Below are 24,590 nucleotides of genomic sequence, written 5' to 3' on the forward strand. Positions count from 1 at the left end.
CTGAAAGTTAGCCATCCTTTATACTTATACTATGGGGCAATTTGGGAAACAACCAGAACTTCCCCCACCTGTACACATTTGTATGGTAGCAACGGCAGCGTATGTTTTAGCCTTAATTTGGTTCCATCGTTTTTAAAGTTGTACTGGGTTGCATATTGGAAGTTGAATGCTGTAACAGACTCTTGGAGCAGTGAAATTTTTTGCTATTATGAATTTTAATATGCAGTTTCAGATAGCGAAATATATTTACACACACTGTGTGTATCTTCTTACTTTTTAAATTGGAAAATCTGCTGTTACCTAGCAGTTAATGACTATTTTTTCCCAACAGTTGGAATGCAGGACCAGATTTGATAAGCTGATAAAAGAAAACAAAACTGAGAACATATTGGAAGTGCTCAAAGTGAAAATTGCAGTTTAGGTAGGTTTTGGGATAGATAGTTAGACATTTTAATTGAACTAAAATAGCTTTATACTAATACAGCACTATTGTGGGAGTATGTTTTGTGGTACATTTGAAATTAGAGTATTTAAGTGGGGAGGGGACTGTATGTTAATGCTTTTACAAGAAAGTGATTTTTGTAACATCCATCTAAACAAAACAGCTGTTAAAGAAACAGAGCTCACAAATCTGCATCAGAGAGAAAATATAACAACATGGACTGCTTCAGAATAATGTCTCTGAGCTAGAAGTATGCATTTTGTCACTTTAGTTGGTGTTTTGTATTAACTAGCTGCTAGTAAATGATTCTGTGAATTCTGAAACAAGTTTGTGTTCCTGGACCACCACCACAAAATTGGTTTGCACCAATCAAGGGAAGCTGTTGACTCAGCCTGGACTCTCAGGGTATGCCTTCACTGCAGAGTTAACCCAGGCTGTTCTGTGGGTTTTAGCCCAGCCCCATCTATTTTCCCTACACAAAATTGAATCCAGGCTTGCTTGCTTGCTTGCCTGGGGCTATAAGTTAGAGCCCAGCTTTTGCTTTAAGATTTTTTTCCTTGTTGCATATAATCACGAGTAATAGAGATGTTGTTATCAACAGAGCTACTACAGACCAGATAATGTCTTTTTTTAACTCCTATGGAAATCCAGAAACTGAATCTGACTTTAAGGGTTTAGCTATATATAAATGGCAGTGGTTTAACTTTAAACTGGTGCAAACACCTGTGTAGATGCGATCAGTTCAAACTTTGCTTATATCTCTTTAGTTTTCAGTTGGAAATCAGGGCTGGTCTACAGGCAGACTTGCCCCAAAATAACTAAATTAGTTTAAATTACCACCTTCTGTTGTTTCAGTTCAAGTCGGTGTGGCAGATACTCTTGTTTTGGAGTAATTGTCCTATTTTGATCAGACTTCAGGAAAACAGAATCGGGTGCTCGTATTCCAGAATAAGCTCCCAAATGTAGACTTGCACCAAAATGACAAAAGGGATGAATTAATACCAGTTCAGTTACTTTGGTGCAAGATTGTGTGTAGGGCAGCCCTATTTTAATGGTGCAAGCTTAAACTAACATAAGTCAGGTTTAAAGAGAGATTGTGCCCGATCACAGGGAAACCTCTTTAGTTAAACTGGTACAGCTTTGTGTATAGAGTGGAGATAATAGTTCAAGTAAGTTCAGTTATCTATTTTGTGGACCAAAATCTCCTTCCAGTCACATTTGGCAGCCCCCCCCCCCCCCAAATTGTCTTCAGTTGTATGTCCTCAGTTACTACTGTGCAAGCTGCAGTTTTCACAGGCTCAACAGAAGAAAACATAATTTGAAGACAATGGGGGTTGGATATGTGTAACTGAAAATAGATTTTTGGCCTGCAATATCTTATTGATGATGTGTAAGAAGGAAAGAAGTTAGCTTGAGTTCTGGATCCCGAATTGTGGGATAGATTGTGATCCATCTTGCAGACTGACTCAAGAAAGTAACGGGATGTAAGGCACTGCCTAGCACTGGTGCACTGTACTGCTGCTTCCAGCCCTAGTGGGGGAAGGTGTGTTCCGGATGTGGGGAGCCCGATGAGCTTGCGGGATTATTTGAAGGCCAGAAGAGTTGAATTTGGGAAAGCGTTTCGTTCAGGATGAGGTCCCCATCATCAGAAGCAAGCTCCCCACAGACCAGGATCCACCAACTCAAACTGGCGCCAGACCCTGCCGTGACAATAGATGCAAAACCTTCAGACCTATCTCCAGTGCTACGATGATCAATATCCCCCACAAGGCACATTTCAAGATCCATGAGTCCTGTACATGCCTATCGCAACATGTGGTGGTACCTCATCCAGTGCACTGAATGCCACAAGAGCAACTATGTGAGTGAAACCAGACAGTCTCTATGCTCTCGAATGAACTCGCACAGAAAACTGATATACCTCTACCCCGATATAATGCAGTCCTCGGGAGACAAAAAATCTCACTGCGTTATAGGTGAGACTGTGTTATATCAAACTTGCTTTGTCCCCCCCCGTTCCTTGTTCTCTGACCGCCCCCTCCAGAGACCCCCTTCCCAAATCACCCTCACGACCCCACCCCCTACCCAACCCTCCTGCTCCCTGTCCCCTGACTGCTTCGACCCCATCCACACCCCTTGCACCCTGACAGGCACTTACCGGCAGCGGCGGGAAATGGAGCAATGCGGCCCCAGCCGCGGTGCTCTGCTTCCCGCCTCCGGTGAGTGCGGGGAGGTTGGGGAAAGGACGCCCCCCATACTCACCAGTGGCGGGAAGCGGAGTGACACGGCCCCAGCCCACTCCGCTTTCCTTGCCCCGGCCCCAGCTGTGTCGCGGGCTGGGGGGAGGGAGTTGGGGAAAGGTCCCTCACTCACCTGCAGCAGGAAGCAGAGCGCCATGGCTGGGAGCTGGCGGAGTGGAGCAGGCTGGGGCCGGGCTACGCCGCTTCCGCCGCTGCCGGTGAGCGTGGGGGGATCCCTTCCCCCAAGCCCCCTCCCCTGAGCGACACGGCTGGGGCCGGGGCAAGGGAAGCGGAGCGGGCTGCTCCTGGCCCCCAGCTAATCCCCCAGGCCACTCTGGGACTGCGGGGCCCCCAAAAGTGCGCACACACACCCCCCACCCCCCCAGTCTGGGAGGCAGGAGCTTCTGCTGGAATTTTCAATTTTTTTTTTGTAAAAAAATATGTATATAAAATCCAGATTTAGGGTGAAATTTGACATGACAGTCTTTTTAAAAGTTGAGAAAAATGTGTTAAAAGACTTTTCTAAAGTTACCAAGAGGGCATAAATGTGCTCTTTTAATTCACCTTTATTTGTATTTTGTCTGCTTTGTATCATCTGCTTTGGTTTAGTTTGCAGAATGCTGCCCTAAGGTTTGAAGTAAAATTAAATTTTAAAAGTGACCACCTTCTGTTGTAATGCTGGATTTAGAAGACAAGGGAAGAGTTCAGTTTGAACTGAGGAACAGCTTGGAGTGAATTGTAGTAAATGCTCTGGTACCTTTTGACAGTTAAATCACAGGCCAAACCATTGTAAATTTGTTCATGGAGCATGAACGGTTTTAGTCTCTGAATCAGACAGTAAGACTACAAATGACGCGAATCAGTGAAGTTGTTCTATATGAGTGAGTGATGAGTGTAGTGAGGGGGAAAAGGAAAAATTTAACATCCAGTCCACTGAATATTTATAGGAGTTTGTGAACCATGAATAGTGATGAGAAGGAAGTATATGGTATGTGTAAAAAGTCTTGGGCAAAGGGGGGGATACCATGTCTCATACCATCAAGTAGTCAATAAAAGCGCAGTAGGCAATCTTCCAGTCAGCTAACTGCACCATATAATCCAACATGCACACTGTCAGAAAAGCACCCGGTGTTAGTTTCAGAAACACACTGACGTAAGTTTACATCATTTTTTTGAAATGCTCTTAAGTATTGAAGCTCTCTGCCTATTATACTAAACAGCTAAACAAATATTGAAGTTTGTTTGGGGCAGCACCTCAAATCTACTAAGCTGTAGTAAGAAATCATATTTACCTCTTCTCCTTCAGCTATTTTGGCTGTTCGGAGGAATATTTGTATTTATCTGAATTCCTGGGCGGTACAGGTATATACATATGTAGACCTGTGAATGCAAGTAAGTAATAGGACAAAAATATTAGGGTAAATATATCTTAATTTTGATATTGTTTTCTTCCCAATACTTTTGAAAAAGCGTTTCAATTTCTTTGCTGTAGGTTATCTAGGCATTTGTAATTTGCCCAGCACCTTAATGTTAAGGTGCAATACAAATCATTAGGAAGCATACTTTCAGACTTGAAATAACCATTCTTTCTTACCCTTCTTTTTGTCATTTTCTTGAGTTGAGGTTGTTCTGTTTGCCACAAAGGAGTCTGAGGATGCATCTTCATTGGGGAAAAAAAGGAGTATTCTTTTAGTTAGCTAACCCATGAGGTATTTTCCTAATGAAGGCAAGGCAGTTATCTGCAGACATTTGTGTAAGCTATTAAAGTAAACCCTAGGCAGCCCATAATCTTTACCACAACCTGCTAATAGGTGTGAAAGTTACAAACTGGCTTGTCATCACGAGATCTTACCTCATATTAGTTACTTCATGTAAGCTGTCGCAGCATGTAGGAACACACCTTTTTCATAGTGAAGACATGGCCTGAGAGTTTGACTGGATACGTTCTTTGTAAACAGACATTCAGGGCTCTCATGACATGCAAACAATGGCTAGTCTCATCCTGGAGGGAGGAGAGGTGGGTAAGAAAATAGGATATTACCAAGTTTTTTCCTAATTGCTACAAAAGGGAGACTGACTTGGGAGTAAACCACAGGACTGGTTTGAGAACATCCATATCCTTTTGGAAGGTCAGAAGTGGTTCTTAACAGGAGGAGGCAGCTGGTTCGTCAGCTTGCCTGACTGAAGAGATTGGAGCTGTTTTGAAAACAAGTAGTCTAGGCTCAAAATAAAGCAACAAAAACTCTCTAAAATCTCCAGAGAGGGGCTGCAGGGGCAACTTGCTGTTTCAGTGGGATATGGCCCTAATACAGTGCACTTGGAAAAGGGATGAGACGTCCTTGTGAAACCATCCAATTTACGTCTGATTGCCTCGAGAGTGGAATTTTGTGCTTGGATGTGCTAGCTGACAACCCAAAATACATGGCTGCTGTGGGGTGCGGCGGGGGTGGGGAGGGGCTCTGAGAAAGAGGTGAACAGTGTTGTGTAGGGTGAGACCTTTGTCCCAAATTTATTGAGAAAATTTTTCTTTGCTCTATTTTTTAGGCTTTGAAAGTGGCCTCTGGATGTTTAGTTCTCAGTGACTGCTGGGATAACGCCAGGTTAACTTGGGTCAGATGATGGGAAAACAGGGTGGACAAAATTTGATTTTCTTTATTTAAAAAAAAATTAGATCTTTCAAAAAATTAAATTCAATACAGGCTTTTTTTTATAACCCTATTTAAAATTAAATTTGAAATTTGACAACCTATGTTAAGGCCTAAACATACTATAATCTTTGTAAATCATTTCAATTAAATAAAAATAAGTTAAGCAGTATATTTTTTGCTACCACGTTTTAAAGAAAATCAAACTGCTGAACTTGTCATTGGCTAAGCACCTGGAACTTAGGGTGACTAGATGGCAAGTGTGAAAAATTGGGATGGGGGTTGGGGATGAATAGGTGTTTAAGACACAGCCCCAAATATTGGGACTGTCCCTATAAAATTGGGACATCTGGTCCACCCTAGCTGGAACCAGAGTTCGCTGAAGTGCTAAAACAGTTTTTGACTGTAGTAGCCTCTTCTGCAGCTTCTTCTGTTTTAATTTCAGTTTATGCAGATAGTTCAGTTCAATGACTAGTTCATTCAAAGTTAAGAACCAATTGGAAGCTGAAAAATCAGGAAAGCTTCTTTTCCTCTTCCAGTCTATGAATTAAAAACTAGGTGTGAGAGAATAAGATCTGCTAACTACAGATACTACTACTGTTGTTTACTAAATCTTTTGGTTTTAAATGTAAAAAACATGTTTTGATAAAGTTTATCATGAGGTTTTTTTCTTATGTATCCAACACCTTTAAGGAAGTTTTATTTTTAAAAAAGTCTGTTTTATGGTATTTTTAATAGAATTTAAGTTTCCGTCCAAATGGAGCTTCACATAAATTACAAGTAAAATATTATCATCTAGTAAATAAGACATGCATAGTTCACCATTTTCTAACATAATAAAATGTGTAAAAGTTTAGAATGAATAAATGTAAATTAAGCTATATAATTTTTTAAATAAATGCTATCAATACAGCATATCCTCGTGGTAACAAAAAGAAGCACCAAACTTAGTGTAAAGACTATATTTAGTTGTAATTCAACATGTTTTAATAGTTATCTGCCAATGAGAACCAACCTTTCATTAGGAAAATCGCTAAAAATGCAAAACACCATTAAAATTGATGGTTTATATTAAGGTTTCCTGCTTGTTGATTTAAATCATGATTAAAAATGGTGATTTTAAATTGCTTTGATTTAAATCAGTCCATCCTGTGTGGAATTTTTTAGTTCTCCTTCCACCACCCAGAATTCCAGATCTTCACAAATTAGGTCTGATAAAAGATGAAACTAATAATCCCATTGAGGGAAGAAGTAATAGTCTACAGTGGAGTCTGTCTCGAACAGAACCAGTTTTAGTACCACTGTCAGCAGTCCCAGATGATGGAGGACTTCAAGGCTCAGATTTTTAAAGGTAATAAGGTGCCTATTGTGATTTTCAAAAGTCTATAGATGCCTTAAACTCATTGACTGCAATGGGTTTTAGGTGTGTAGGTGCTTTTGAAAATCCCACTACACACCTAAATGCCTTTAAAAATGTGACTCTGGATGTTAGAGTATCTGAAGAGCTGTTGCCTTGGAAAATTATCTTTGCTGTGTAGCCTTGATTCAGGCAAATCTTCTCTGCTGTGGCGAAGGCTCCCAGGTAGATTTGGACAGGGTTTTTTGTTTTTTGTTTTTTAAATAGTAAATGCATTTTAAATATTTATTGGAGCAAGGACATGAATTTGGGTCTCCCACTGTGCAGGTGAGTTCCTTGATCACCTGGCCTGCAGAGTCATTCTCTCTCTCCCCTCTCTCTGCCCAAATGACTGTTTGTTTATACACAGTGGAACAGCTTCGGCAGGAGACACTGAGTATCCCATAGCCGAGTGATTAGGGCATTCTCCTCCAGTGTGGTAGACCCAAGTTCAAGTCCCTACTCTACACCAGGCGGAGGGGGGAAATTGGACCTGGGTCTCCTACATGACAGGTGAGTGCCGTAACCACTGGACTATAGCTTATAAGGAGTTGCCACCACTGCCTCCAAATCTACTGCTATCATCTTTTCCTCTAGCCATTTTGTGACTCCATCCTTTTAAAAATACCTGGAAACAGTGTTTTGGATTGGATGAAACATTTTATTTGACCTGAAATGGACTTTTTTTTCAGAATTTTCAAATGTCAAATTTGGCTCGACCTGAGCCAGTATTTGTTTTCAGTTTTTTTGAATCTGCCAGCAAACTGAGAAATCAGCTCTGCTCCCAGGTGGGAGAGACAGGTGAGACGTAGTCAGAGAGGAGAGCTCTTTTCCATGCTAATCACAAATCCCAGATGGGAGAGACACTAATCACTTGTGTATTGCCTGTCAAATGGCTGACAGCCCCCTCACCAAGATAGTTCTCCATGTAGGGTATCACCTGGACTTCGCAGTGTAATGGGTGAAAAGTGCTATGTAAGAGAGAGAAATAATTATTATTATGATTATTTTTTTATGGATTGCTGCTTCTGCCACAACTAAGGTCTTTGTTAATGTCCCCAGAGTCAGGTAAGATCAAGGGGAAGGAGGGAGCACTGGGAACGGACCTTTCTGAGTGCAGATTGAAGGTAATTCTGATAGGAATCTAGAATTGTTATGAGAAAATATGTGGTTTTTAGATCAGTTGGCATGAGGAATTCATTGGGCTTGAGTGTGTCTAAGCGGTCTCTGTGTTAGGGAACAAAGTAGAAAGCCACTTCAGACCAAGAGGTCTTTCCATAATAATTTAAAAAAAAAATCATTCACATTCGTTTTCTTATCTTTCTCCAACTCCTCAGTGGCTCCCTTCTCCTTTTTCCCCTTCTTCCTCCTGGAAAAGGATTCAATAGCAGACACCGTAAGTTATCTGCTGGACATCAAGGCCATTCACTTGGTTCCTCAGGAGGACTGAGGTAGAGGATTCTGTTTCCTCTACTTTAGTATCAAAGATCATGGGTAATCTGTCACGTTCTAGATGTGCAAGCAATGACACATTCTTCTAGGACTATAAATTCAAGATGGAATCTTTTGATCCCTTAGAGTCACAATCAAGTCCAAGGAGTTTGTCACATCATTACATCTAAAAGATGTGTAACTTTTCATACCTATTCTCATCATTAGCTAGAAGATATATATAATTAGATTCAAGCAATCCACTGCCCATATGTTGTAATATTCCAATTGGTATTCATCATTCCTATGCCCCTAAATCAATTAATGATACCTTACATTGTCTAAAAAATTCCTTCAACTGTGTAGGATTTCTAATAAACTGATTTTCATAGTGGTAAGGAATGCACCTGGTAGTCTGAGTTTGAAGGATCAGGTCCTAAGCAAGTACTTAGTGGTCAGATTAAATTTTTTTTTAATAGGAAACCAGAGATTTCAAAAGTTAAGGTTTGTTTTTATACATACATTTTCTGGTGTATAGGATTAGGAGACTACTAAAATGGATCTTGAAATATTGGTATTTTTGTAGCTACGTTTCTTTGAATGTAGACGACTTTGAATTATACTGCTTTTATGAAGTGTGAAGTGTAGACTGATCCAAAAATTCATTGTTCTTAACAGCTTTAAAATGCTAAATTGAAAACAGGTTAAGTTTTGTCATCTTCTACATAGAATTTCAGTAATCTTAATTTTTCCTTGACAGAGACCAATTCGAAACAATGAAGTGTCTACTTGGTTCTCTTTTAAACAGATTTGGTCAGTATGTAACTTTATAATTAAAAAAGATTCTTTGGGATCTTGTTTTGTGAGGAGTTGTACTTGAAAACAGTTTTCTTTGTGAGAATGGGTAGTTTTTTCTAGTCTTATGATTTAGTTAATAAAATCCAAGCTTGTTAATACATTTTATAGGGTAATCTCCTATGTGAATAATGTTTTCCTATTAGTCAGAAAAAATCAGTACTACTTTTCTGTGTGTGACTCCTTATTTTTTTAATCAGATCTTTTTTTCTCTTTTTTCTAGAGGATGTTAAACAAGTTTTTGGCCAGACCACAATTCATCAGCACATTCCATTTAACTGGAATTCGGAGTTTGTGCAGCTGCATTTTGGAAAAGATGGAAAAAGACGCCTAACGTATGCGGAGTTTACTCAGTTCTTACTGGTGGGTATAATGCAATAAAGTTTGTCATGAGTTTCACAGTTCAGGGCAACTGCATCTGTATTCCTTCTCTGTAGTCCCTTGAGGGCACCCACTCTAGGCTCCTGGCTCCTCAGCCGTCACCTCTCTTGGGTAGAGACACGCATTTCTCCTGCTTCTGATGGGGATTTTTTCAGGGTGCATAATACTCTGCTTACACAGTGATACTGCCAGCATGCCAGACTGCCTAAACAGGTCAGTGTCTGCGTTTTGCTTTCTCTTCAAAGGCTTATAACAAAGTCATTTCTAGCAATTATAAGATATCACCCAGCCCTTTATAGGCAAGCATATTTATTCTTAAAGTGAAAGTATTTCAGAAAAAACATATTAAAAAAAAAAAAGTTACTACACACGGTAAACACTTACCAGAGGTCATCCATCAGTCTTATGGCTGTCCAGTAGGTAGAAGTCCTGGATTGATGTCCCTCGGTTGGACAGAATGTCCTGCTGGTTTGATGGATCAGAAAGAAGGCCTTGAGTCAGTTTAAATTCAAGCTATTTATCCAAAAGTCCTTTCTTTGTCTGTTAGTCTCTGAAGAATCCAGTTTGAACTAGTAGATGTGAGCCTCAAGGTGGTGGTATTTCTCTGGAGGTGTTATAACCTGAGTGAATTTTGCCTAATCAGTACCTCACTGTTAGTTCCTTGGTCACCCTGCCCACAGAACTGCATACAATCCCTGGGCCACAATGATACATAAACTTAATACAGTGAGATCTCCCAAAGATATTAGAGGTAATTGCCATGTCTGTCACAATGAATAGTAAGAAATGTGCAAGAATCACAAATAGTAAATTTAGCAAACACCATATTGGCAACATAGCCAACAATGCCGTATTTAGGCTCTTCTTACTGTCGGAAGGCTGGATTTTAGAACTTTATGCATTGGCAATATAATCTGCTTGTGGTAAAATTGTTGAATCTAGGTAGTTGTTACTTTTTTGGCACTTGAATGTGGCATGAGTATTTTTTTTAATGGATCTGGCCCACTGTTTCAAGCTAATCTTTGAGACATGAGGGGGGAATACCCAGACATCAAGACATTTTAAAACTGTAGGATATCTTTCACTAGGAGAATCCAATATGTTAAATAATAATAGATGCTTGTACCAAATATTTTGCATTTTGAACTCGCTTGCCAAAACTGATATTAAGGAATGCTTCATTTGATTATCAAAATTCTGTGTTTACCAAATTTGTGTCATTTTAGTGGTAAAATACAGTAATGGTATTCCTTCTGCTGCAGACTTCTTACACACACTGTTAGTTTGATACCATTTAATAACCAAATAGTGCAACAGATAGAAAATTCTATTTATTTTTGCCTGTGCTGTGTAGAGAGTAAATAAAAGATACCTCCTCTGGAGGGAATCCTTTCATGTCTATGCTTTTGGGTATATTGCTACACAAAGCAAAATATCATACAAACAAAAAATCAGTAAATGATTCTGAAAAAATGATAATGCTTGCTGTAAGTAAAATGAGATGGATGGGTGCCTTGTTTGAATCCATCTTGAACATACTGAGTGCCAGTAAAGATTTTACACAATAGTTTTAAAATAGGAACCTACTTCAAGACCACAAGGTTGTATTTTTTTATTTTTCTGTTTATGCAGGGAAGTTATTTCACAGTAGGAGGTGGTATCATTTTGATGAGGAATAATTAAGATAATGCTATTGAGACAAATGTTTCAAATTGACTTTGTGAAACAGAGTCTAATTAACTCTTTGCCTGAAGAGGATGTAGGAGATCATAAATGCAATCATATTCTCTTGGTTTTAATAATGACTATTATTGCTAAATACCTAGGCTAGACATGTATGCTGACTTTGGTAGACTGTAACATCTTGGTTCTGTATCTGATAATCCTGCTTAGTTTAGCTGCTTATTTGGAGGTGTGAAGAAAAACTCAAATTCTAGAAGAAGGTAGTTGGTAATTGGATTGGTAATTGGGTATGGAGTCTCACTTGTGGGTCATCAGTGCAAATCTACCCTGGTTCTATAGTGATCAAGTGCCTTTCGAATTGGAAAGCTTTGATAGCCTGTGTGAAAAGGCTCCCGGTTCCTAGGGAGCAGGTGTCTACATCACAAAAATTCCATAATTACTGACGTTATATGCAGTGTAGGTGTAGCAGTGTTGGTCCCAGGATATTGGCGAGACAAGGTGTGTGAGGTAATATCTTTTATTGGACAAACTTCTGAAGTTGGACCAACATAAGTGGTCCAATAAAAGATATTTTCTCACCCATCTTGTCTCTATAGTGACTGACAGTCACATTGGCACTTGGTAGACGTCATGGACTGAATGGACATGGAAAGTAAATGGTGCCTTGCTACTCTGATGAGGAGGGCGAGGGGTTCCTTCTACTGCAGGGTCCAAGCACTGCTTTGTGATGGGGCTGAAAAGCTTGCGTGACCAGTCTTTATGGTGGACCTCTTTGTGGGTAGAGTAGTTGTTTTGACAGCAATGGAAACAGGCACCTTTTGAAAACTCTAAAATTTACTTACATAGATATATAAAAAAGGAAAAATATTAGATTCCTCTTCGAGTGCTTGCTCATGTCGATTCCATTTTAGGTGTGTGCATGCCCACGTGCACAGTTGTCGGAGATTTCTGCCTTAGCGGAATCTGTAGGGCCAGCTGTAGCGCCCTCTGGAGTGGCACGCTTATGCGGCGGTATATCAGGTGCCGCGACCCTATGTCCTCTCAGTTCCTTCTTATCACCCGTGACAGCTGGTTGGACTGCCTTGTCTTGCATCACAAGAGCAGTAGCGGTTTCTTCATAGACTTCGTTCTACTCGTTGTATATAGTTCACAGTAGTTAGTTCTAGTGTTAAATTAGTTAGTAGAGATCTGGTTGGGAGTTTGCCCCAAGCGGGACATGCCCCATTCTCCTGGCTTCAAGTTGTGTTCGGCATGCAGCAGGCCGATGCTGATCAGTGATCCCCACGACAGTTGTCTCAGATGTCTGAGAGAAAGCTACAGAAAGGACAGGTGTCACACCTGCAAAAACGTGTGCCCTTGGACCCAGAAGGAGCAGGATACCTGCTTGAGGGCCCTCCTGATGGAGGCCGCTCTTCACCCCGCGTCGGAGCCTTCCACCACAGAACCGACACCGAGTACATTGGCTTTGGAGCGCAGTGCACCGCTGGTGCCGGACTTGGCCCGGCACCACTCCCTCTTGCCGGTGCCAAGAAAGCGTCAGAAGAAGCAGAGTCCCTTGGCACCGAAGGACACAGGGGCCACGGGCAAAGGACCTGTGTCAGTCCATGCGCCTGCTTCGGGGCTTCATAGGGGGTACCTCTGAAGTCAGACCCCCCCCAGCCTGGCCAGGGACCACCCTGGGCAGCGGCAGGCTCTCCCAGGCTATTGTGGGGCCTTCAGTGCCCGAAGCAGTCCTGGAGGATAAAGAGCAAAGCAGGTGCCATGGCAGGTGACTGAACTGCCTCCGCCCCTGGCACTGAAGGGCAAGCCCACCAGGGTGCAGTATAGACTGGCGGAACATTCCTGGTTGCTGGACCATAGGCGCAGGTGTCCATTGTTGTGACTGCGGACTCCAGCACCAACCCCAGCTCTCCGGTAAGAAGGCCTAGGTCCCTGACGAGATCCCCACCTACCAGGTGTGGGACTCTGGATTCGAGGTGCCGTACCACTGGTACCAGCGAATATCCAACCACAGGTCACCCAGGTGCTGGTCACTCTCTCAGAGGCGGTCTTCTTGACGTAAGTTGCTGTCCTGGAGGGGGTCGCTAAGGATCTCAGCACCAATCTTGTTCACCCTGGTACTATTCCTCAGGCAGGCAGCACTACTCACCGTCATCCTGCTGATCGCCCACCAGGATCAGCAAACAGACCCAAGCCTCAATGGTCTCGCCATGGTCGCTGGAGGGGCAGTGGTCAGGGTGTCTTCAGCCTGTCGCCAAGAAGGAGAGACTCTCTCCACCAACATGGGAGACTGGGGCAGCATTGGCCACGGTGCTGATGCAGCAGGGACAGTGGCCCCCCCCAGTGACAGTACTGGAACCCATTAGGAGTGCCGGTGATGACGATCCAATACTCCCAGCCCTCCCTGGCCTTATCGGACAAGCCGGCCGCGGCACCACCATCAGAACACGGTACCGAGATGGAGGCTGAGGTGGCACATCCAACCCAACACCGAGGGAGCCCTCCCTTGAGAAGGAGGAGGACAACACCTTCCCGCAGGCGATGCAATCATCATAGTCGTCCACGGACGAGGCGGTAGTCAGGCCATCCCACCCCAGCAGTCCCCCGGACGACTTTAAGGAGCAGCAGGCCATCCTTAAGTGGATGGCTGAAAACCTTGGCCTGCAGATTGAGGAGGTCGCTGAGGAGGCTAACAACATCTTCAGTGTCATCTCAGCCACCACCCCAGCACGGGTCACATTGCCCGTCCTTCCAAGGATCCTCAAGATAGCCAAATCATTGTGGCAATCCCCCTCCTCTATTCTGCTGACTTCCAAGAAGGTGAAAAAGAAATATTATGTCCCTGCAAAGGGCTTTGAGTATTTGTACACTCATCCCCCTGCGGCACCCCTGATCGTATCCACAGTAAATGAGAGGGACAGATAGGGCCAGGTTAGCGGGACACCAAAAGACTGGACTTGTTTGGCATGAAAGTTTACTCAACAGCCAGCTTACAGTTCAGGGTGTCTAATCACCAGGCCCTGCTGGGATGTTATAATTTCAACTTGTGGGACTCCCTTAATAAGTTCACGGAGGCCCTCCCACAGGATCGTGTCCAAGAGTTCACTGTTTTAGTGAACAAAGGCACAGTGGTAGCCAGAGGAGTCCTCCAGATGATCTAGGACGCTACGGACTCATTGCATCAATGGTGGCCATGAGGCACAGCTAATGATTGCATGCCGGAGATTCAGGCCACAATCCAGGACCTCCCCTTTGAGGGTACAGGGCTCTTTTCCAAGCTAACTGACTCTAGGCTCCATGGGCTTAAGGATTCCGGAGCCACCCTCCGCTCCTTGGGCCTGCATTCCCTTCAGCAGTCCCATCCTTCGCCCCCTCCTCCTCCGCTGCAGTCCAGGTTGGGCTCTACAGGAGTAAGGACAAGAAGGGGCCTAAGAGGTGCTATTCGTCGTCTTCCTGCCTGGTGGCACAGCCTGACCCTCCCAGAAATCAGGGAGGCCAGAAGCAGCCGTTTTGAGGGTATGCCCAAGGACGACAGCCCAGCCAATTCACCGGATCCATCCCCCTTCTTTCTCAACCGCCTCCTCCCTCTCTGGTTGGCCTGGTCCTGTATCACATAGGACCACTGAATGGTCGATATGGTTTCTTTGGGCTATACCCTGCAATTTATAGCTGACCAACCCTCCCAACCCCCTTTCCCGTCCCTCTTCAGAGGAACCCTTCTTACGAGCACCTCCTCGTTCAGGAGGTTGAAAACCGGTGCCTGGGGGCAGTGGAAGAGGTTCCTGGGAACATGGAAGGAAGAGGATTCTACTCCTGCTATTTCCTAATTCCGAATGCAAAAGGGGGCCTCAGACCTATTCTAGACCTGCGTCACCTCAACAAATTTCTCAAGAAGTTGAAGCTTCGCATGGTCTCCCTGGCCTCCATCATTCCCTCCCTGGATCCAAGATATTGGTACGCCACCCTCGATTTAAAGGATGCATATTTCCATCTTCCCGGGGCACCGGCGCTTCCTCCCTTTCATGTTGGGTCAGCGCCACTACCAGTTCACGGCGATGCCCTTTGGTCTCTTGTTGGCCTCGAGGGTGTTCACAAAGTGTATAGCGTCAGTGGCCGCTTACCTGTGGCATCAGGGAGTCCAAATTTACCTGTACCTTGATGTTAATAAGATTAGGTGCAAAGGCATCTCGATCTGGTCTGTTCCACCACCACGTCCTGGGGCTGATAATAAACGAGAAAAAGTCAACCCTAACTTGAGTGCAATGCATAGAATTTATCCGGGTGGTTCTCGACTCCACTCAGGCCAGAGCCTTCCTCCCCGAGACTTGGTTCCAAGCAATGGGGGACCTCATCTCGGGCCTGCGAGCCCACCCACTCACCACCATCCACACGTGCCTGAGACTGTTGGGTCACATGGTGGCATGCACGTACGTGGTCCAGCACGCACGACTCTGCCTCATTCCCCTACAGGCATGGCTGGCATTGGTCTATACCCCCAACCGACACAGCATGGACCAAGTGCGTCAGGATTCCCGACAGCATACTGTTGTCTCTCATCTGGTGGCAGGATCCCACATTGGTGCTGGAAGGAGTTCCCTTCGTGACCCGGGCCTTGTCAGTGACCCTTGTCTCCGATGCTTTGGATCTGGGATGAGGAGCCCACGTGGGCAATCTCAGTACTCAAGGTCATGGGTCCAGTCACGATTTCTTTCCTGCATATCATTGTCAGGGAACTCAGGGCAGTTGGCCTAGCTTGCCAATCCTTTCTACCTCATATACAAGGCATGGTGGTTGAGGTCCTGATGCACAACATGGCTACAGTCTTCTATATCAACAGGCAGGGTGGAACCAGGTTGTCTGCCATCTGCCAGGAAGCCCTCTGGCTCTGGGACTTCTGTCTGCAGCATAACATCTGTCTTATAGCCACTCACCTTCCAGGGAGCAAGAACGCTTTGGCAGATCGCCTCAGCAGAATATTCTTGTCTCTCCACAAATGGTCCTTTCATCTGGAGGTGCTCAGTTCCATCTTCCACAGATGGGGAACTCCCCGGGTGGATCTGTTCGCATCCAGGCAGAACAGAAAATGTCACATTTTCTGCTTGATTTGGGGCATGGACAGAGTATCCCCGTTGGATGCCTTTCTGCTCCTGTGGTTGGGGGCTCTGATGTACGCCTTCCCTCTGGTGCCATTGCTGCCCAGGGTCCTCATGAAGATCAAACAAGACAAGGCGAAGGTCATCCTCATAGCGCTGGCTTGGCCTCGCCAACACTGGTTCAATACTTTGCTGGACCTCTCAGTGGCAACCCCATTCCGGTTGACGCTCAGGTTGGACCTATTGTCCCAGAGCCACGGCAGTCTTCTGCACCCGAACCTGGCAGTGCTACATCTGATGGCTTGGCTGCTGCATGGCTAAACGCACAGGAGCAGCAGTACGTGGCCAAGGTTCAGCGAGTCCTGTTGGGAAGTAGGAAGTCCTCTACCAGAGCAACCTAACTGGCCAAATGGAAACAGTTCCGTTGCTGGATTACAGATAAGGGTGTCCATCCCGAGCGGGCTTCACTGCAGCTCGTTCTAGAACCCCCTGCATCTCAAGCTCCAGGGCTTGTCTCTCTCGTTGATCAAGGTCCATCTAGCGGCCATCTCGGCTTTCCACCCCACCGTTCGAGGGCAGGTTGGTTTTCACTCAGGATATCACGGCCAGATTCCTTAAGGGCCTGGAGCACCTCTACCCGCACGTCAGGAATCCGTCCCTCCATGGGACTTGAATCTGATACTGTTGCGGCTCATGGGTCCCTGCTTCAAGCCTCTGACTTCCTGCTCTCTGCTTGTCCTCTCCTGGAAGGTCTCATTCCTGGTGGCAGTGATGTTGGCCTGTCAGGTATCCAAGATTCAGGTGCTCACCTCAGAACCTTCTTCTGTTCGGCGGAAGCTGGGAATGGGCGACAGGGGATGGATCACTTGATGATTACCTGTTCTGTTCATTCCCTCTGGGGTACCTGGCATTGACCACTCTCGGAACACATGATACTAGGCTAGATAGACCTTTGGTCTGACCCAGTATGGCCATTCTTATGTTCTACAAGGACAAGGTCCAGCTAAGTCCGCACCCGGCTTTCCTTCCCAAGGTAGTCTCTCAGTTTCATTCGAGCTAGGTCATTTACTTATTGGTCGTCTTTCTGAAGCCACACAAGTCAGAGGAGGAGCGCAGGCTACATTCCCTGGATGTCAGGAGGGCTCTGACCTCCTACATTGACAGGACCATGCCATTCCGTAAGTTGAGGCAATTGTTCGTCGCTGTAGCTGACAGGATGAAAGGTTACCCTGTATCCGCTCAAAGGATTTCTTCTTGGATCACTGCCTGCATTCGCTTCTGCTATGATCAAGCAAAGGTGCTGCCCCTGGCAATCGTCACCTTTCACCCTACCAGGGCGCAGGCCTCTTCGGCAGCCTTTCTGGCCCAAGTGCCTATCTAAGACATCGGTAGAGCGGCCACCTGGTCGTCTGTCCATACCTTTACATCCCAATATGCGATTACCCAGCAGGCCCGGGACGATGCTGGCTTCGGTAGGGCAGTACTGCAAGACGTTAAGCTGTGGACTCCTAACCCACCTCTGTAGGTACCACTTGTGAATCACCTAAAATGGAATCTAAATGAGCAAGCACTTGAAGAAAAAAGAGTTACTTACCTTTTTGTAACTCTTGTTCTTTGAGATATGTTGCTCATGTCCATTCCATTACCCACCCTCCTGCCCCTGTGTCAGAGGTGCTGGCAAGAAGGAACTGAGAGGGTGTAGGGCCGGCGGCTCCTGAAATACTGCCGCATGAGTGCGCCACTCCAGAGGGCGCCACAACTGGCCCTACTCATACCGCTAAGGCAGAAATCTCCGACAACTCTGGTTGTTGTGGGCATGCACACACCTAAAATGGAATGGACGTGAGCAACACATCTTGAAGAACAACAGTTACGAAAAGATAGGTAACCGTTTTATAACCCCATATGTTTCCATTGCTTGGCTTGTTACTGATGCGCTTTAGTTAAGATCATTCCCGTCTCTCCCCTGCAGTTCAAAAAACAAACTTTTAGTGGGTGTTTAATACTTAATTGTATTTCATCTTAATCACAGTATAGAGAAGGTGCCCACACCTTAAATTCCAGACCACATCTCCAAATCTGCCATTTTCTCTTGCCCTATTCCTGTGTTATGGTTTATTTTTATTTACCCATTTGAGCGCCACCCCTTTAAAAAAAATCCCTGTGGACCTCAGCCTCATGTCCTACATTGATTTGCTCTTCTCATGTGAATATTCTATCCTCCTCCCGGATATTTTTCTCTGTTTTTCTTACTCTGTTGTCTGCTCATTTTCCTTTCTTTCCACCTCCAGTTTAGCACCTTGCTGGCCTATAAAGATGCATTTTGTCTTTTCCCCTTCTCCTTCCACCTGGGTTGTGGCCAGCCCAATGATCTTGCTCTTCGCAACTGCAGCAGCAGTTCTGATGTGCAGCAGGGCAAAGATTTCACTTTGGCTGTGCACTGGACAGCTGAGAGGCATCTGGGGTGAAGGTGAGGTAGTTGGTTAAGTTGCCATCATATTTGTTGGAGGCTCCAGGTGACCAGAAGTCCTGGGATTTTACTGAAACAGTCTGCTCAGTTTCAACGTAATTGTGACACTGCAGCAATTTTAGTAAATTGGTATATCTAGTTACCCAGTTCATGTAGATATGATGTCATTACTATCTTTGCCTTAGAGCATTGTGTCCTTACGTTGTAAATGCTGAAGCTCTGGCAGAAACTCTTCTTGGCACAGATTTGAGTTACTCTTCACATGTGTAGAAATTTTGCTTTGAATTTCCTAACCTTTTGTACTCAGTTTTTCCTCCTGACCTTCTCTCTGTATGTGAGTCAGTCTCCTTGGTCTAACGTCTAGACCTTGGACCTTAGGCAGCAGGATACCACAGTGGATGCCAAGTTACCTCTTGGCATTCCTGATGTATAAATACTTTTTATATTACCCTTAACTTGGACCAGATGGGTTCCTTATTGTACTGCAGCTACTGTTTTGTAAATAAAGCACTGCTTGCTGGTTTTTAGTGAAATCTAAGATTAAAAGTAGTTCATATTTCTTGCCATCTATCCACTCCCATTCCTCTGGAACACACACTTTTTCCATATTCATATTCTGTTAGTGCAGTTTAATTAATCCTCATTTCTGACACAAGAAAGCTAGATGAACATTTAATCAACAAGCTTTATTCTAAATGCAAGAGGAATTGAGATCTATTCTTGTTGTAAACAAGTGATGCTCAGACCTAAGTGGTTCAGGAGCCAGTTCACGATCAGAAAGAGCCACAGTGGTATGAATTCATTGTTTCATTTACTATTTTATTGATATAAGTCACACAGCAGAATGATTGACCAAGTATTCTACAGTTGGTTAATAACAAAGTAAAAACATCCTGATTGGTTAATAATTAAATCACACCGTGTTTTAATATCATGTGCTGCAAAGCCACAGGAGACACATTAAAGAGCCACTTGCGGCTCACAAGCTTCAGTGTGAGTTTCACTGCTCTAAACAAATAAAGAGCTTCCTCTGTGAGATGCAGTCCCTCATGACTTGGACAAGGCTTAAATACTAAGATCTGCTTCGAGAACAACCATCTCAAACCCAACCACAGAGTTTAAAATCGATTGATTGATCAGCTTTTGTGTTGGCTAATGTATAGGTCTGTCAAACACATTTAAACATTAGCTAGGGTTTTGGTCAGTTCTGGCATGCTGGTTGATGAGATAATAATACCTGTAAATGAGACCTCACAATCAGCTGCAGTGGAAAGGATTGTGTTGCAGCTAATGAATGCAAGTCAATTGGAAATATCAGCCATACCTGAAAATAAATCTCCACATACCTGGAAAATGAATTATGTTTTTAATGAGCTGTATGGGAAAGCTGAGGTGAAATTCTAGGTGGGAAATCCTTTCATTAAAACTCTGGTTCCAGGATGCCTGCGACTGTGCAAATTAATTTTGCATAAACAGTTATTGTAGCTTGTTGAAATTCAGGCTCCTATCGTCAAGGGATAAACTTGTTTTTTAAGGTATGTGTAGGGATTACAGAAACTTTAATCTAGGGAGGGTTCAGTGGGTAAGTATTTTGCACTGAGAAGCAATTAAGTTTGTTTTTCTTATATTGCTGCTTTTCACCCATATTTTCTAAGCAGTCTTAGGCTGAAAGATGTGAAACACCTCTCAGCTTGATTAAAAAGCAAAATTTATTTGCAAATTAAGTTTATTTACAGTTGGTGTTTAGTGGTACCATTTTGCTTTTTTTATTTTATTTTATTTTATTTTTTTGATATCCCATCACTTCTCCCAGACTAATGCTAGTGGCTACTGAGCATACTTTTGAAGTATAATTAGTCATGCTGTGAAATGTCTTAACTTTCAGGCTTTGAGATGGCTAGATTGCGTACACTTCTCTTTTAAATTAAACACTTTAGAATTTTACATTGTTATGAAATCTACTGATGTTAAACAAGTATGTTCCTTGTAATGGTATTTATATATCAAATCTGGCTTTCCTTTGCTGTTTTTTGTAACAAAGCTTTAATTTTATTGTGTAACCATTCCCTGAATATACTTTTCCACCACCTCTTCATTTTGCTGATGTTTTGGATGGCAGTGAGGGACAGAGGACAATTGCTCTTTCCATTTAATTCTGGAAGAAGATGCTTCTCTGACTATCTCAGATTAATCATACCCATAAAAACTGGGTTAAAATCCTTGCAGTGAGCATGGAGGGGTGTGGATAGTTTTCTCCAAATCTTGAGAATGTGCTCAAACCATTTAGGGTACATCTACATAGCAAAGAAAAACCTGCTGCTGGCCCGGGTCAGCTGACTTGAGCTCATGGGGCTCAGGCTGCAGTCTGTTTCATTGCTGTGTAGACTTCTGGCCTCAAACTCAGGTCCTAATCAGCTGGTGTAGGCCAGCAGTGGGTTTTTTTTGCTGTGTAGACATACACATAGAGTTTCTAAACTGTGCAGAGGAAAAACCTTTGATCACACAGAATCCCCGTCATCAGGTTAGGATGGGTTTGCTGAGTAACTGTTCACAAATTGGACGTGTGTGTGTGTGCGCGCGCGCATATAAGGGGTGTGTCATGAACCACAGGTGCTTTTATGCCTTCCTACAGCTGTCATCTGCTCTTCCCCATTTGGCCAGCTGTTGGGGCATGGGGTCAGGTGGCAGCATTATGTGCTTTGCCCTGTACTATTACTGTGTTAACCAAGTTGGGTAATTCTTCTCCCTAGTTAAACCTGCCCAGCACGTGCGGAACACAGAGAAACGGTGTTGGCAAGATAAGGATGAGGGAAATAGGATTGTACAGGAGGCCCTTATTAGTAGGTCACCTGGGGCCTGATGAAAAATGGGTCCTTGGATCCTGGTCATTATATCCCGTGGATAGTGCCTTGTTGTCCTGTGGTGAGACATTGTGCCTTGTCCATTACTACATTCTCATACCGACATTAGTATTATGGTACTGCTGTAAAGTTTGTAATAATCCCTGTGGCTATCAAATTAGGGCATAAACTGCTACCCTGACAATGAACTAATTTGCAATCAGAAGCAAGGAAATATAGCAGGACAGGCTGGAACTGTGTCCTGCACACTCTCTGCTCTACCTTGAAATTTCAGTGTACATAGTCAGGACTTGCTCTTTATACTTTATGGCAGGTTGTGCCTAGGTCCTGTGGCAGGGCTCCCTGATTTATGCAGCACTGCAGTGCTGAATTCTGCCAATCCAGAAATTCTCTGGCAGTTTGAATAAAAAAAAAAAAGATGTTTTAAATGTATTTAAATAAGAGAGAAGAAGACCCTCTTTAGCATGTTCCAGATATTCATTTTGAATATTCATGGTGTTACTGCAATGGATGCAAAAAATGAGCATGTTCATATGCTCGGTGGTATTCAACAGGGGTACAAGAATTTTTGTGTCCAGTTCATCATCTGAGTTCCGTGCAGGCAAACTCCCAAGTTGCTGCCTGCCTCAAGTTGACAAACTTTGTTTTCTTGCACTCTTCCCATCTAAAGCCTTCCTAAACTGCTTGCTTCAACATTTGTTATAATAAATGAAATTATAGTCACAGCCAGGTTGAAGCGAGAACTGACATGGCCACCTTCAGCCAGTGAATGTTGTTGCTGAATTATAGCATCCCCTCTCTTGCCTCCCCGCAGGGGGCTGTAGCGTAAAGGAAATGTGACAGACCTGGAATTGTAACTCAAATTTTATGGCTAAAATATTGTAACCTCCATAAGCATTTCTCATTAGAACCAGAAATTTTTGAATAGTTTAGTGGGTGAATTAGAGTATTGAAACATTTAGCAGTGCTCATTTTTTGCCTAACATATTATGTTGCTTCCTCATAACTTGAAGACCAGGTACAAATTCTAAAGATGTTGATTAGAAATTAAATTAGAATTGTTTCAGAAGCCCATGAGGCCAGGATGTAAGAAGTTGTGGCACAAATATTGTATTTGCCATTTGTTTCCTATTCTTTATCCCACTGAATGCTGGCGTTGCCTATGAGACAAATACTGATTTCCTCTACTTATTATTGAAGACATTGCACCTTTAAAAGCAGCATAATAGTGAATCTTGATTAGTACAAGGTCTCAGTTTAATTTGACTTTTTAGAATCTTTTTTAAAAATGTGAGTAGTGGAGAGAATAGCAAAGTGCATCTGTCCCATTGCAAGACAAGTTCAGTGTCTAGGAAAGCACTCCACACCAATTCATTTAAGCTGTGGCTTAGAAATAAGCAATATCCTTCCAGGGAAAAGACATTTTAATGAGATTTGAAGCTGGAAGGGATAACATTGTAGTAACTGCTGGAATGTCTGCATTTTCCCCCTCTTCCCATTAAAAGGGATTAATCCTAAACAGGGGAGTCTACCTGTCTGTGTCTTCACTGTCACTATGTGTTGGACAATATCAAAGATTTTCAGTTGGTTTTGTAGTAAGTCAGAATCTGTAACTTGTCCTATGCTAAGTTTGGATTTTGTTGGTGTAGTTTAGTCATAAAAACCTCCAGTTTTTCACCGAAAGGAGAAAAACAATCTGCCTGCTGCAAGGAGCAGGATGTAGATGACTGTAGGAGAAGATGTAATTTTGTAATTTTTGGAGTGATTACTTGTCATGTGTCTCTTCTCCTCTCCCCCCCCCCCCCCCCCCCGCTCCCTGAGTACATTTGAGTCACAAGCTGTGAAAACATTGAGTGCTGCTATCAGGTAAATCAAATGATTGATATCCATCTACTATTAATGCTGATATCTTGAAAGGTGATCGTGGTTCGGTAGCAGTGGAAATAACAAAGGTGTGGTGATGCAAAGCTTTCTAAACTGGCTTCTAGTTTGATTTTACCTTTTTCACTACAGCATTTGACAAATAAGATACCTTCTGTTTTAAAATAAATAAAGATCCCATGTGAAGGAATACTCACATTCTCCTCCTTGCAGAGGTCATTTGTGGGAGCTGAACACAGATAAATATAATTTTACAAAGATTTGATTGACCTACTCTAAAACTTACAGTAAACTGATAAATGCTCTCTGATGTGACACCTTTGGTTACATTGAAATACATAAATAGGAGCACACCTGTATGGTCTTTTGAAACTCTTGCTCACATTTCTCTGTTAAATGAATTGCGGAACCTAAAGGGAAGCTAGTGAGAAGTAAGCTAGGGTGTGAATTTAAAGCCCAAATTCTACACTCACTCCTTTTGTGGACACTTCTGTTTCATGCTAAGTGTGTCTGCACAGGAAGTTAGGGCAGAATAGTTATTTGCACTTATAGCTATTCCACATTAGCTATTCTTGGCTCTTCCCTGCATAGACAAGCCCAGAGAAGGAAGAGAATTTTGTATTTGAGAAGTAGAAAAATATTAGTGGAGACCTTATTTGTTGTGCATAAAGAAGGTTGAACAATAATAAATGCAGAACTCTGTCCCTATCTGGGGGGAGGACAACATGTAACTCTCTTTTGTAGAGCATCAGGTATGCTGTGGATTTTAACTTTTAACGTACATGTTCAGGAAATACAGCTAAAGCAAAATATAACTTTGTTTTAATGCATTTTCAGGAGATACAGTTGGAACATGCAAAACAAGCATTTGTGCAGCGAGACAATGCTCAAGCTGGAAGAGTCACTGCCATTGACTTCAGGGACATTATGGTCACTATCCGGCCACACATGTTGACACCATTTGTAGAAGAATGTCTAGTAGCAGTAAGTTGTGCATAGCTTATTTGTACTGTCGTAGAGCTCAGGGCCTCATTGTGCAAACACAGAGACAGTCCCTTCCCCAAATTTATTATTCTGTTTGCACCCTGTGCCCATCACTTGATACATAATTGTCCACATACACGAACTTAGACTCTCATCTCAGGCTATATCTCTTCAGAGATCCTCCTGTCAGTTCCTCACACAAGAGCCCAAGCAAATTATGAATGGTTG

The 24,590-nt window shown here is 43.3% G+C and overlaps 1 protein-coding gene across 2 annotated transcripts in view; it reads left to right on the plus strand.

Annotated features, from left to right (window-relative positions):
* Positions 1–24,590, plus strand: part of SLC25A13 (solute carrier family 25 member 13) — a 136,224-nt gene that overhangs the window by 60,293 nt on the left and 51,341 nt on the right. For both annotated transcript variants that reach the window (XM_074945878.1, XM_074945877.1), the window contains 2 exons: positions 9,233–9,372; positions 24,216–24,362. In XM_074945878.1, the coding sequence (XP_074801979.1) occupies positions 9,233–9,372; positions 24,216–24,362 (287 nt within the window). The remainder of the gene's footprint in view (positions 1–9,232; positions 9,373–24,215; positions 24,363–24,590) is intronic.

This window comes from Natator depressus, chromosome 2 (assembly GCF_965152275.1).
Source record: "Natator depressus isolate rNatDep1 chromosome 2, rNatDep2.hap1, whole genome shotgun sequence".
NCBI lineage: Eukaryota > Metazoa > Chordata > Testudines > Cheloniidae > Natator > Natator depressus.